The sequence below is a fragment of the Aythya marila genome (genome assembly GCF_965140915.1).
Source record: "Aythya marila genome assembly, chromosome: 3".
NCBI lineage: Eukaryota > Metazoa > Chordata > Aves > Anseriformes > Anatidae > Aythya > Aythya marila.
In genome coordinates, this window is record NC_139044.1 from 28,436,552 (window position 1) to 28,450,444 (window position 13,893).

At 35.6% G+C, this 13,893-nt stretch overlaps 1 protein-coding gene across 7 annotated transcripts in view; it reads right to left on the bottom strand.

Annotated features, from left to right (window-relative positions):
• AKT3 (AKT serine/threonine kinase 3) overlaps nucleotides 1-13,893 on the bottom strand; it is a 153,921-nt gene that overhangs the window by 48,535 nt on the left and 91,493 nt on the right. For 6 of the 7 annotated variants that reach the window (XR_014317073.1, XM_082755553.1, XM_082755552.1 and 3 more), the window contains 3 exons: nucleotides 12,464-12,575; nucleotides 10,843-10,987; nucleotides 1,666-1,797 (listed from right to left, as the gene is read on the bottom strand). Coding sequence is in view for 6 of the 7 variants with exons in the window: in XM_082755553.1 (XP_082611679.1) it covers nucleotides 1,666-1,797; nucleotides 10,843-10,987; nucleotides 12,464-12,575 (389 nt within the window). In the remaining variant the exon portion in view is untranslated. The remainder of the gene's footprint in view (nucleotides 1-1,665; nucleotides 1,798-10,842; nucleotides 10,988-12,463; nucleotides 12,576-13,893) is intronic. The other variant, XM_082755555.1, reaches the window with a different exon arrangement.

The following is a 13,893-nucleotide window of genomic DNA, read 5'->3' on the forward strand; positions in this document are numbered from 1 at the left end:
GATGTGGAAAAAAAGTTCATTCTCAGGTTCAGACTACAGGTTAAAAAGGAGGGAGAACAGAACATTACTTGTAAATGCATTTTATAATATCCCAAATTAAAAATATTTTTAAAAATGAATGTGAGTTATTTAGGTATCTGCTCAATTTTATGAAATGTCAAGTTCAAAAGCTTCCCTCGTATGTTAATTTTGTGGAGGTAGACTTAAGAGCTTATCTATGAGGAAAATTTTAATAGACATACATAGCATTGCAGTATACTACTATAGAGACTTTTTACACTGTGATGAAAAATCTATTTTAATTCTTATTTAACTAATTTACTTTTACTTTTTGGTATAATTTTCAATACTGTTAAAGGAAAAGGTAAGGATTAATTACACTTTCTCACTAATCTTACTACTGAGCATTAATTATTTTATTAAGCTTCCAAATGCACAAAACATTAATTTGATATTGACCCTATTCATGTTAATGAAAACAAACTGAGACAACATTTACTGATTTTTGGAAATCCCATTCTTCATCAATTGTAATTTGAGCAAATCTTCAACCTATCTAAACTGCTATCACCCTCATGGGGAAAAAAAGGAATCTACCATTTTCCAGTGAATCATGAGGTTTAGATCAGAATCAAGTTGATGAAAAAGCAACACAGGGGCTGGTTTTCATGAAGCTCAAAGAAATGTAATCGCTTTGAGGTTTCTATTCCTTTATTAAATTTAATCAAGAATGATCAACACATTCAAAAGTTATTAGATAGTGAGTGAGAGGCAGACAAATGAACATAGAATAGCCTGCAGAATGCTGTAAGCTCTCTTTCCATTGGTCAACAGGAAAATTGGAAAAACATGAAGAATATTTTAAAATAAAATATATATAATACATAGTAGTTGCCATTCACATTCAGTCTTTAGGAATAACAGTATTCTTAGCCTCAAGCATTCAAAAAATTTCAATTAGGTCCATATCCCTCAAAAACCACCTTAATTAGTAATTGGGATTATTTTAATTGCATAATGATAACAACAGTGTGTAGCATTCCTATTTTCAAGTTGTTTTGTGCAAACAGGATTCAAAACTCTAGAACTTCAAGAAATAGAGCTCAGAGTACATGATCTTCAAGTTTAAACTGAGTAAAATTATAACCAACCACAAGAGCTAACAATGCTACTCTAATCAAGTTTAAGCGACTGGACAATTCCAGTTAAATAATTTTTTTCAGACATCAGCTTCAGACTTCTCTTTTTCCTCAAAAAATGAAACAATGTGCATGTTATTCCCATGCACAGCTTTCTTATCTAACATAGCAAAAATAGAGCATAGGCCCACTAAATTAACTGTATTTATCTGAATAAACTTGCAGATCACTTAGGAAATGTTTAGGTGTACAATATACCCTACAATGCTCTTTTTCTTCTTTTAAACTTTGATCACATTATTTTCTTGCACAGTGAATTATCTCAATGCCTTTGCACACTCTAGGTTATAAGAGAGTGGAAAAAGGCATACAAAATCTGTACACCTAAGTATATTTCACTCATTTTCTTTGCACTTATATTTCTGTCAAACTTAGTTACCATCAAAAATCAAATACACCTTAAGTATTGGATGTTGATTATTCCATTCAAAAACTGACATAATATTAAAACTATAACCTCCCTTACCTTTGCAATAATAACTTCTTTTTTCAAAATCTTCATGGCGTAGTATTTCCCACTGGCCTTCTCTCGGACCAGGATAACTTTGCCAAATGTTCCTTTGCCCAGTAGTTTTAAATAGTCAAAATCATTCATTGTCTATAAGGAGCAAAGAACAAGGATTACCAAGACTTCTGTTATGCAGTTCCAATATATACAAAAATGTTTCTGCATATAATCAAATGATATTACCAATATAATAAGACCAATTTACAAAAATAGGTACACTTCTATGATTAAGCTCATAATAGCTATATCCTTAAACCATAAAGGTGTATTGATCACTACTATTAGTACGGTTCCCTAAAGTCAAATACTGCACAGTATACCACACACACACACACACACAATTTTTAGAAATCACATATAAAACAAGACCTTATTCTATACCAGCATTTCATGAATTCTGCAATTCTAAGAAAGCTCATCAACTCCTGTACTACCACAATAATGCAGCATTTCAGCAGGCTTTTCATAACACCAGCCACTGCACTACTGTTTGTTTGTTTTGTTTTTTTTGAATATACGTAACCCTTGCTGCAATATTCTACCAGTAAGAGTATACAGTGACATTTGCATGAGAGGTTGACTTCTAAAACTCTAAGTATAGATTACTATTACATGGGTTTTACATTAATAAATACAGCTCCAAAAAGAAGGAAGTGTCAAATTTTAATCTTTCATGTGATACCATTATAGTGAATTGTCAAGCATCTAGTATTGCCTGAGTTTTGCAGAGTAAACATACTACAGCCACAGGCATCCAAGAGCTGGTTCCACCACCAGACAATTTGAGTCCATTTGGGAAGCATAACGCAGCAACTGCAGAGTAGCTCTGTGCAGGGTTGCCTTGGATTGACAATACAGTTTATTTGGCCAACTCAGGACCAAATCGCAGTGGTTTCCACAATGCTTTTTTCAGCCTAATGTGTTACTGGTTTGGGTGCAGCACTGCACAAGCACACAAAGCCTGTTAAGGTACCCAGGAGCATTGAGGAAAGCAGTTAAAAGCTCTGAAAGACAACACAACCCACGTACTGCAGGGTTGCTCCTGGGCAAGCATGTATTTCTCACTCTTATTTGGCTGTAGTAGAAAGGTAGTCTCAACAGTTATTCTAGTTCTAACACCTTTTCTCATCAAGCTTCATTTGTTCACTTTGCTTATCGACAGGATATATCCACAACAGCCACCCAGGCAAAAAGTGAAAATTTTATCTTAATGAGTATCAGAAATGTTGTCTATTCCATAGGAATACTGTTGGCTACACCTTAAGTAGTCATCTCAATAGGTAGGAGATATAAAAAAAAAAGAAAAAAAGAAAGAGAAGTCACCTTCCTAAAATAACTTTGCCAGAAGTATGCGGTTGAGAAGCAGATAAATGTGGACCCTAGACTTGTTTCTTTTACTGCTCATGTGATTATCTTTGAATTCCATAAGCCTTATTGCTGACTAAACACCCATCTTCTCTAAGGAAAGGAAATTCTAATTCTGCTAACCGTTCCAGAAGCTACACAAGAGTGCTTCGGCTGATTCTCCAAAGGAAGCCCTGTTTTTCACAAAGGATTATTAATTAAAGGCAAAATAAAAAAATAAAAAAAGCAAATGCACAAAATACATCCTTTGAATAGCACTTTCTAAGCTCCAATGCTACTATGGATGGGAATACCAGGCAGGATTCCAACTTGAAAAGAGGGCCTCTGCTGTCATAGATGATACAACCCCTGTTATAAATGCATTAAGCATGATTTAAGTATAGATTACTCATGATTCTTCCTGATTTTTCTACACTGTTCCAATGGGAAGCCTATTCCAGACACTCACAGTCTCACAGTCTGGAACTTCTTTCTACAATCTGCACATGTATTCAACTCTTCTTTTTATTGACTGTCCCGTAGTATCAATAACTCTCCCCTTCTTTCTTACTGAGTAATATGCCTCCAAACATTTATAAATAGTAATTATATTCTCTCTGAGTTTCAGTTTCACTAAGCTAAATCTATTTAATTCTGTTATGTACAAGGAAAAGAAAAGATCTTGCCTTTCTTTTCACCTTCCTACTATCCCTTTCTTACACCAGTTGCAGTTTCAAGTAGCTTTCTTGAACAATGGCATTCTAGATAAACTTCTATTTGCATCTTATGAAACAGAACTAGTACTTTCCTTATTCCTACTAGAAACACCTCTAAAAGTGTCTGTGTATCCCGTACGCATTCCAGTAGTGTAGAGTTACTGGGCATATTCCCAGTCAGAAATATGTAGTCAGAAATACTGGCAGCAAAATACATTTGCTCCCGTGGGAAAGAATAGAGGACAAAATTTACCTCTAAAATCATTTATTCCTTTAAATTTAAGTGCTGAGACTGTTACCATAGATCTGAAGTTGCTGTGTTCCAGTCCTGCCAACAAACTGTGGAAATAATTTATGCAGTCACTCACCCTGAGTCAGTTTGAAATCTGCTCAGGAAGGGGTTAGAACTCAAGTTTCATCAACACATTAGTGCTGTAATTCCCTCGTTTGGAGGTCTTTGTCCTGCAGCTTAAAAGCTCTTTGGCTTTAAAAATTTTTCAACAAACTAGTTCAGGTAACATCTGAATAGCTGGATGTTGCAAAGCTTTATTAAAGATGCTTTCCACATATCAATTGTCTTGCTAAATCAGGAGAAATTACATATTTTTCCCATGTAATGTCAGTTCGGTAGCTGCTAAGCAAACTAACCTTGGTGAATTTCATTCTTGGCTCACACGTAAATTGATGGGTCTGGTTTTGCTGCCAAAAACAATTCACATCAGGAAGAATAAAACTCCATTTTATCCCAGAGAGAAATATGAGTAACAGGGCTTTCAGATAATACTAAAATACTTACTAATACTTTTTAGCTAAAGTAAATTCACGCAAGAAAACTTGAAGTTTATGACCACAGACTTAATGATCACCTTAAATGATCAACTTTTTCAAAAACTAATAAAATGTGCTACAACTAGTGATGCACAAAACTGGGAAAATTATAGGTAAGTATAAATGCAGGTCTATCATTAATGCATCTATAGATTTATTATTAGTACAAGAAGCTCATATTTCATTCATTGTATATCAGTGGTTACAAAATAATTATGAAACATTTTCCTGTCAAAATGAAACTTCTGTTAACAGTAAACTCTAGGATTTGGATCATGCACAGACTTTAGAACCAAAACATAAACGATGCTCAAGCTCAAGAAAAGTATGTCATACAGCTACAATTGTACATCTTTTTAATACTTAGTCAAAACCTACAATAGTTACTTCTCTATAAATATTTTATGATCTTTTTTATTCCAAATACTGATCCAACTAGTAATTAAAAGTGCCTTTTATGGCACTAGCATCCTTTCAACACATTAGCCTTTTGTTTATCAGGGTTCTAATTTTTTCTTCCATTTATTCTGTCTCCAGTCATATTCCTGCAAACTCAAACTTTAAATAATTTTGAGCTTTCTTCTTTGGTTAGGAGAGAAAAGGAAAATACACACGACTTGTTATAATCCTGATAAACAATGCAAAGAGTAATTAATGTAAAACAGCAAGAATTATTAGAGGACAGACAATAATATTAATACATGGATTTTGATTTTGAACTGGCATATGTGAACATTTTTCAGTCACAAGCTCCTAACCTTTAACAAATTGTTCTAAATCAATATATACTGCCTTAATACCATAACCTATTTAATCTTTGATTCTGTTCATAAAATTATTTTTCTTAGCTCTACAAATAACCTGTTATATAAATGCAGGACATTTTCACAAGGTCATAAAACATTCAGTAAGTAATGGAGAGCTGGTGGAATGCAGGTGCCTTATGCAAGAGGAAAATGCTGTCTATATTAGAAAGCACTACCATCAATCTAAAAAGTTACTTCCCATCACCGACAGGAATATCAAGTGTAAGTAATAATTAGTAGTAGCTTTTTATCTATATTGAGAAAATGGCACTGGCAATCAATCTGAGGTTGGTGATTTTCAAAATGGAAGGAGCACATAGTTATTTCTAGTCATGTAGCAAATATAATCAGCGCATTTATTGTTTGAATTAAAATATCTTTTACAGGAAAGTATTGGAAAATACAGAGATAAGTAAAGGAAATCGCACGTATGTTTTTAAAAAAGGCTGGATAGAAGGGAGTTTGAATAACAAATTTGTCTAAACCTCTTCAAGATAGACTTTCATGATAAACCTTCATTCTGTATATTACATATCACCAACTATACTGACAATTTTAAAAATAATATTATTTAGCCTGAACAAATCCCTCTCAGCTACCTCAAAATACAAAGGGACCATTAGGAGGATTAAGTAAGAAACAATGAAAATACAGATGGATTTTCACTGTAACCTAGAATTTTTGTTTTGATTGTTTCCTTTCCACAAAAACTATTTCCACTCATATTCATCACTTGGGATTCCAAGACTAAGATACAAAACAAGCTACAGTAATTAACAAGGGAAAGTTACAATTTATGGAAAAACAAGTCCAATGCACATGTACATGCATGAGTATGCATAAACATGCATTAAAAAAATCTATTAGCTTTGCTATGTCCCTCTCTGTACAAGCGCAACTTGGATCACAATGGAAATCCACTGTTGACTGGTCATAACCACCCCCCAAAAAAAAAAAAATACCAACAATTTTTTACTTCCATCAAGTTAAAAGAAATACATTCAAGGTCACACATCCTACCTTGGGAATTCCTGAAACTTACTCTGTAAAAGAGCGTTCTCAAATTATTCTTTTTAATTTTGTTAACTGGTACAACATACATGTAAGATTGTGATCCAAACACTATTACAATGTTTGTACAGTGTACCCTAGTACTACTACTACCACTACAGTCACAACTGCTACTTCGTCAACTAAAGAGAAGACTTCACAAATATCACAGTCAGTATTTTCACAGAATCACAGAATTTCTAGGTTGGAAGAGACCTCAAGATCATCGAGTCCAACCTCTGACCTAACGCTAACAGTCCCCACTAAACCATTTCCCTAAGCTCTACATCTAAAGGTCTTTTGAAGACTTCCAGGGATGGTGACTCCACCACTTCCCTGGGCAGCCTGTTCCAATGCCTCACAACCCTTTCAGTGAAGAAGTTCTTCCTAACATCTAACCTAAAACTCCCCTGGCTCAACTTAAGCCCATTCCCCCTCATCCTGTCACCAGGCACGTGGGAGAACAGGCCAACCCCCACCTCGCTACAGCCTCCTTTGAGGTACCTATAGAGAGCGATAAGGTCGCCCCTGAGCCTCCTCTTCTCCAGGCTGAACAAGCCCAGCTCCCTCAGCCGCTCCTCGTAGGACTTGTTCTCCAGGCCCCTCACCAGCTTCATCACCCTAATTTTGGGAAGTCGGGATATCTACTTTGATAATTCTACGACAACCATCAAGGAAAAACACACAAAGAAACTGCCTTTGTGCTAAAGGAGTGAAAAATGACAAAAATCACACACACACAAAACAAAAATGCATTTAACACACAATTTATGTAGAAGATGGGCAGAACCTTCCCCATCTTCATTCATAAAGTTATCAAATTCCCTCACAAAGAAAGGCCAACAGTTCTACTGATAAAGAATACTTAGCAACCGTAAAAGGTCATAACTTCTAACAGTTAAAAATTTATGGGACCATAAACAGCATAAAAGAGGTAACTTTTTCCCATACTTCTGATCTTCCTTGAGAGACTGGATTTAGAGAGAGACTATCAGAGACTGAACAAAGCCAGCTCATAAAAGGAGCCCTTTGCCCACACACAGAGGGAGGATCTTGGCTCAACTGATCACAGACATGGGCTTGATGCTAAGGGCAGCAAGCCAGTCAAATTGAAAGACTTGTTCGCCCAAAATTTGCTTACATAATGTTCACAAAAGCAGTCATGAATCTAGTTGCAAGCTCAGAGCAAACAAATTTTTAAAATATGTAGATTTGAAAGAGGAAAGTAATAGTTTTGCAAGATTTTAAGCTGTGGCTTAACAGAAGGTTATGGCAGTAGTGCTAGTTCTAAGAATAAAGTCTCCTGATGCTCTCATTCTTTAGAATCTTAGCAGAAGGCTTAGAGATGATACGCAGTGCAGGGTAACTCAAAAAGTCTGCCAAAGAACACAAGACCTTGGGAGATAAAAACACAGATGCCATAGCTAAGGGTGTACTGAAAACTGGTGGAAAATTTGAAATACTTCCTAAACCTGAGGGATGTTGGTAAGCAAGTTTGGAGGCTTCCATAAGATTGATTGCTGTTTCCCTGATAATTTTCTCACTTTTTTATTCCTACTGAACTCTGAGGAGTGATTTCTTTTTTTTTCCTCATTACATTACTTTTGGTTTATCTGAAAAATCCATTCTTTACTCACACTGCACCCTGAAAAACAAATTTGTATATAAATAAAAACCAGTGAAGCTACAGAAAACTAACCAAAGAACCACAAAATGCTCAGCCTTCTCTAAAGCCTATTTACTCCTGCTATGGATCTGTTCAAAACATTACAGTTTACTACAGGTATTGAAATTCCTTTCAAGGAACTAATTTTTAAAAATTCCTGATATGCACAAAGAATATATCACTAGGAGTTTTCATCCAACATCATGAGGAAGAAACTCTACTTACAAAGAATAGTCCAGCAATGAATAAAAGCAGCAGTTTGCTAACAATTTCTAGTATTTGAAATGTTACTATTACTGTAGAACTTAAGTGGCATATTGACACCATTATCAAAATTGCAAAGTGAAAAAGTGTCTCTGGTTCTTCCAGCTAATCTGGCCAGGGATGTTGCTGTTATGTCTGTTCCAATCATGTTCCATATCCTAAACACTGTTTTCTTTGTAAATCTTTTGCTACCTTTTTAGAGAGAACAGGCCCACTCCTCTCTGCCTTGTTTCTTAATCTGATTATGCTCTTCTACTCATATGTATACCGTCTGGTGCATGCACAAGCAAAATTTGCTGGGCATAGATGTAATATCAGGTGACAAAACAAGCTTGTAGGACACAATGTGCAAAAAATCCCTGAAATTAAAGGAAATCCAGTACAAGAAAAGGCAATAAAAATGCGTTTAGGAGTTATAACTGAAATGGTTCTGATTATGTTAACAACTACAAATGCTTGAACAGAAGCTTTTCAGAAACAGTTCCGCAAAGAAATATTTTTCGCAATTTCTATTAACACAGAGGAAGTAACAACTCCCTTCATTATGGTCTCTCAGTACTTTTTTATTCCAAAAACTTCTGAGAACCTTTTGTTAAGTCTCCCAACAGTCAGAAACCTATGATTTTGAGTTTTAGCAAAGGAAATTCCTTGGTGTTATCAGTGTGCTCTTCACTGGCTACGCAGACTCCATTCCAATCTATTATTAGGTATTGAATATCACCAATTTTCATTTCATGTTTGATTTGTAGAGTTAGTTTTTGGCTTGTTGCCAAAGCCATTAAATATTCTGTAGCACTGCACATGCACTGTCCCAGTATCTTCAGCATTTCTTAGAGCATAAGCTGCAAGACAGAAACAAAACTGATCTTCCTCCTACTCGTATTCTCACAGACCCTTTTGTTGTACTGGAAAATGCACTGAACTGTGAACAAGGAAAGCATACGTTTCAGATAAACAACTTATATTAGACAGCATTTATTTTGACACCTTGAAAATGCTTGTTTTTATGCAGTGTTTTTGTATTCCACTAAGAGGATACACAAGCTTGGAATAGTGGTCAGATCTTTAATAAAGCAAACCCAAATCGCTTCCACATAATCACACAGCCTCTTAGAAGACTGACACATCTTGAACACAGCCTCTGTCTTGCTGTCACTTATCGTATTTCACCCTGGAACACAATCACTAAACCTCTGTGCTGCAAGGCTAAAAGTTCAATGCCAACCTCTCCAACCTGATAATGTATGATGAGAGTATTGTTACACCTGTACATAATTAGCTTTTACATTTTTGTTTAGTAAAGAAAGCCTAGAAAATTACATACAATGAAACCACATAAAAGTACTATGCTTGTACTGCAAACTCAGGTTATCAAAAGTTAGGACATGATAGAACTAAGATTTCCTGTCACACCTTTGTTATATTCATAAGGATATAGTTTAGTTGTCAGCCACTGATTTTTCTATAATTCTTGCTTCATATAGTGCAAAGAACAAAACATGCTCTATGAGTAAAGGCATATGTTCAATATTCCTTTTCACTGTTCATCATTCAAAGACATTCAGTTACACTAGCTGTGGGACTATTATGCACTGTCTGCAGACTTCCACTTAATTTTCTACAGCTTTCATTTTCTATCTAGAAAGAATGAAGCCAGTCCTATAGAAACAGGTTATTATTTCTCCTGCAATTTCAATGCTTTTCTTGAGCCATGTCAATCCCATGTAGTAAACGAGAAACATCCATTTGAATCCCTCATTATTCTTCAAGAGCAGTCTGTACCTCCAAAAACACAAGAGAAAATGGAAACACAAAATAATAACAAATTTTGTGTAACACTATCTTTTAAACATACATTTAGTTGTGTGTTTGTCCTGTTAACTCTGAAGGTACACCTACAAGTATGTTGTAGCCAGCTATGCTTATATTCCTACTTACAGCAGAAGCTGCAAAGGATAGCAAAAAGTAAAATATTATTTTCTTGTATGTCACTGAAAATAAAAGCAAAGTTATTTTCCCAGACAGCAAAACCAAGGTCATTAAAAGCCAAGTCCTGCTAGCTTTTCTCATGCAAATCATCTAATTTGTACTGGGTATTATTTGCATGAGAAAGGGGGCAAATCTACTTGTCTAAAGAAAATATTTTATTTCTGTATTTCTAAAAAAGTAAACAAATGAAAAGGGAAAGACAAAAATAATATTCAAACAACAAGCAGAATGCTAACATCTGCCTGAATGGTTGAACTTTGTGTCTGAAAATTGTTGTAGCAGACAGCATAACAAATAAATAAAACTAGAGCAGTACAGCTTCATTGAAATAAAACAAGTATTTACTTTTATGCTTGTAATATGCTGAAATTTGTGTACAAACACTATTGCTTGTATATTGTTATACCAAGTAGACCATTCTGCAGAAGTTACTTACATATTAGACTTACTAGATATTTTTGAAGGTTATTACCTTTCTTTTATGATGGGTTGTTGAAGCATCCATCTCCTCTTCTCCTATATTGTCTATCTGTGAAGTTGGACTACAGTTCATCCTCTCCTCTTCTTGCCTCTGAAGTCTGTCTGCAACAGCCTGGATTGCTTCTGTCCATTCTTCCCTATCACGAACAGGCCAACAAGCATATTAGAAACTTATAAAATTGATCCAAATAAATTATATATAATGTTTTTCACATGCAACATTGCTTCATTGTGCAATTTTCATGTTACACAACAGTAGACTCATATAAATTAATTGTTTCAATTTCTTTCCAAATTCTGCATAACAGAAATGGTGAAATTAATCAGCATAAAAAAAAGAATCACTGCACAGTTTATTTCAAGAATTAACAGTATCTAATCTTGCCAATACTTTAATATTGAAAGCTTGAAAACTCTTGCTACAGGTATAATACAGGTCAGGGCATAGTATGTCATATCCTATCTGATATTGTATGATAATAATCTGCTACTTTAAGAGTGTTTTTGGTGTTCCCCCTCACCATGAGAAAATAACTGTTTTATTAATCTACACCATATGTTCAACTCTTTGTCTGTCTCCTCTTAAAACTGAACTTATTGGCCAATTTCACATGCCCCTCAGAATCCAAGGTCCTCAAAGATAATTAAATTCCAACACACACCACAAAAACCAGCAGCTGCATGGAAGGCGCAGGCCCAGATGAGGGTTTCCACCGAGGGAAAAGCAGGGGCAGCTGAGCCCCTGGCTACTTGGCATGCTGGCTGGTCTGCATAGACCTAGCAGCAGGCCAATCTGCACACCACAGACCCACACCAAGTGCAGTATCTGCTGCTTTTTGCTCAGCCAAGGGATGCAAGAGGAGTCTGGTGGTGTTATGGAATGCAGCAGGAGGTACAGTGCTGCATACACAGAAGGAAGATACGGTGGAGTAACAGTATCATGGTAAAATTGAAAAGCTCTAAGTGAATACACTAATACATGTAAAAGAGGAAACAGTGCAAAAAGCAAAATCGTTGTTTACTTATTAATATAAACAATAACAATGAAGCCAAACCATAGTATTGGTCTCAACAGGACAATGGAAAGACACAGTGGATCTAACCAGAGATACAGTAAAGATTATTTCAGCAAGGCACACCGTCCTATCTTCTATAGGCTTCTGGTGTCTTAAAAAAGTTAACTCTTAAGAGTGTGTTTGTGTTACTGAAATAATAAAAGCTAATAAGCAACATAAATTATAACAAACGTACTGCTTTCTGTGCCAAAAAAAAAAAAAAAAAGGAGCACATTAGGAGGAGTAAAAGGAAAATCTAAGACAGCAAGGCTGGAAAATACTCCAAAAGCAGGCTTCTATTGTTCAAAATTTCACACTTCAGAGACATATCATGACATAGTTTTGGCTTATTTGAACACACTCATCCTACCTAGTTGCAGGCAGTTTTTACACTAGCTATGAGCTCGGATCATACTTTACAGAAGCTGACATAAAATCTTCAAATAACTGTTCAGAAGTGCTCAGAATGTCACAATTCCCCACTCTGATTATTGAGCAATCCCAGCTGAGACTTGTATATAACAAATACAGAAAGCAGAACAAAAATAAAACCCTCACCGTTCCTCCGGAGTGTCTACATGGAACGTCCTCTCTATGACAGTGGTCCACTGAAGACATCTGATAATGAACGTGTTTGGCTTTGGTCGCTCTGTTTTCATTAGCTGACATTCTAGAGAAATACATGACATTTCCTCCTTTATACATTGCCAGTTAATGGGTGAAGAGCAAATAACATTACTTTGATAAAATACATATAGTTTACATATACACCTATCCAGCACATAGCAGGAAATACAGAATGCCAATATAACCATGGGCTTGAACAAAAGGTAGAAGGTAATGACCATAAGGTGAAGAAATCAGTCAAAGGAATTGATGGAGCTTGTTCTGTTCCACATATAAAGAGAGTAATGTCCATTTGCAAACTAGGTCTGTTTTGAGGGTAAGAAGAGTATTAGATCCCAGATTGCTCCAGTATGCCAAGGTAACAGCAGTAGCCAAAGGCACATTTTTCCATCTGTACCTGGCAGGAGGAATATGACATTTTCCCTTCAATGGTAATCATGCTGCAATAACTCAGGCTACCATCAACTCAGGATTAGATTTATCATAAATCTTACCTGGGAAAATTCAGATGCTGAAACCAGTCTGATTATTAAACAGGATTACCCCCCAACACACACCCTGGGGCTGCCCCAGGAAGTCATCTGATTTTTCTTAGTGCCCCTAAGCAGAACCAGGTCCACCTAGACTATTTCTCCTGCTTCTCTAAACTCTTTCTACAATTCCCCAAAGTAGTAATTTCAAAACCTCTGTAAGCAAATATTTCATCCAGCTATAAGAAAATTAATTATTTTATAGCTAGAAGACTTTTCCTAGCATTTAATGCAACTGTTCCAATAATTTAAGCATGTTGGTTTTTGCCCTGTTGAGCAGTTTATTTATTTTAGCAGCTATCCCTTTTAGACATCTGAAGACTATTTTTTCTCTCTTCAGTCTTCTCAGGCCTACATCAGTTCAACCAGTCTATCCTCACAGGTTGTGCATTCAGATCCAAGATCTTTCTTGTCACTCAAATCTAGACATACAGTAGACTATCTACTATACCTCTGTCACAAGAGCACAACACTATCGATTCAGGCAATGGTTCGATGAGACTGTATGCTAGATTTTATAATACAGAATACTATACTAAAAAAATTACATTTGTGTGACGCAGAACTCTGACCTACTAGAACTCTTTATTCATGCAAACATATTTAAACAACTTTTTTTTTTTTTTTTTTTTTTTTTTTTTGGGAAGACAAGGTTACTCTGTCAAAAGTATGACTTGTTTTTTGCAGCCACCACAAAGCTGACATGAACATCACGTCTCATGTTCCGGTAATTCAACAAGAACGCTATCGTTTGCTCAAACCTGATCCAGATCAAATGTGTGATCGCAAGTCATTGATCAAGTACACAAATTGATCAACAATGAATATGGC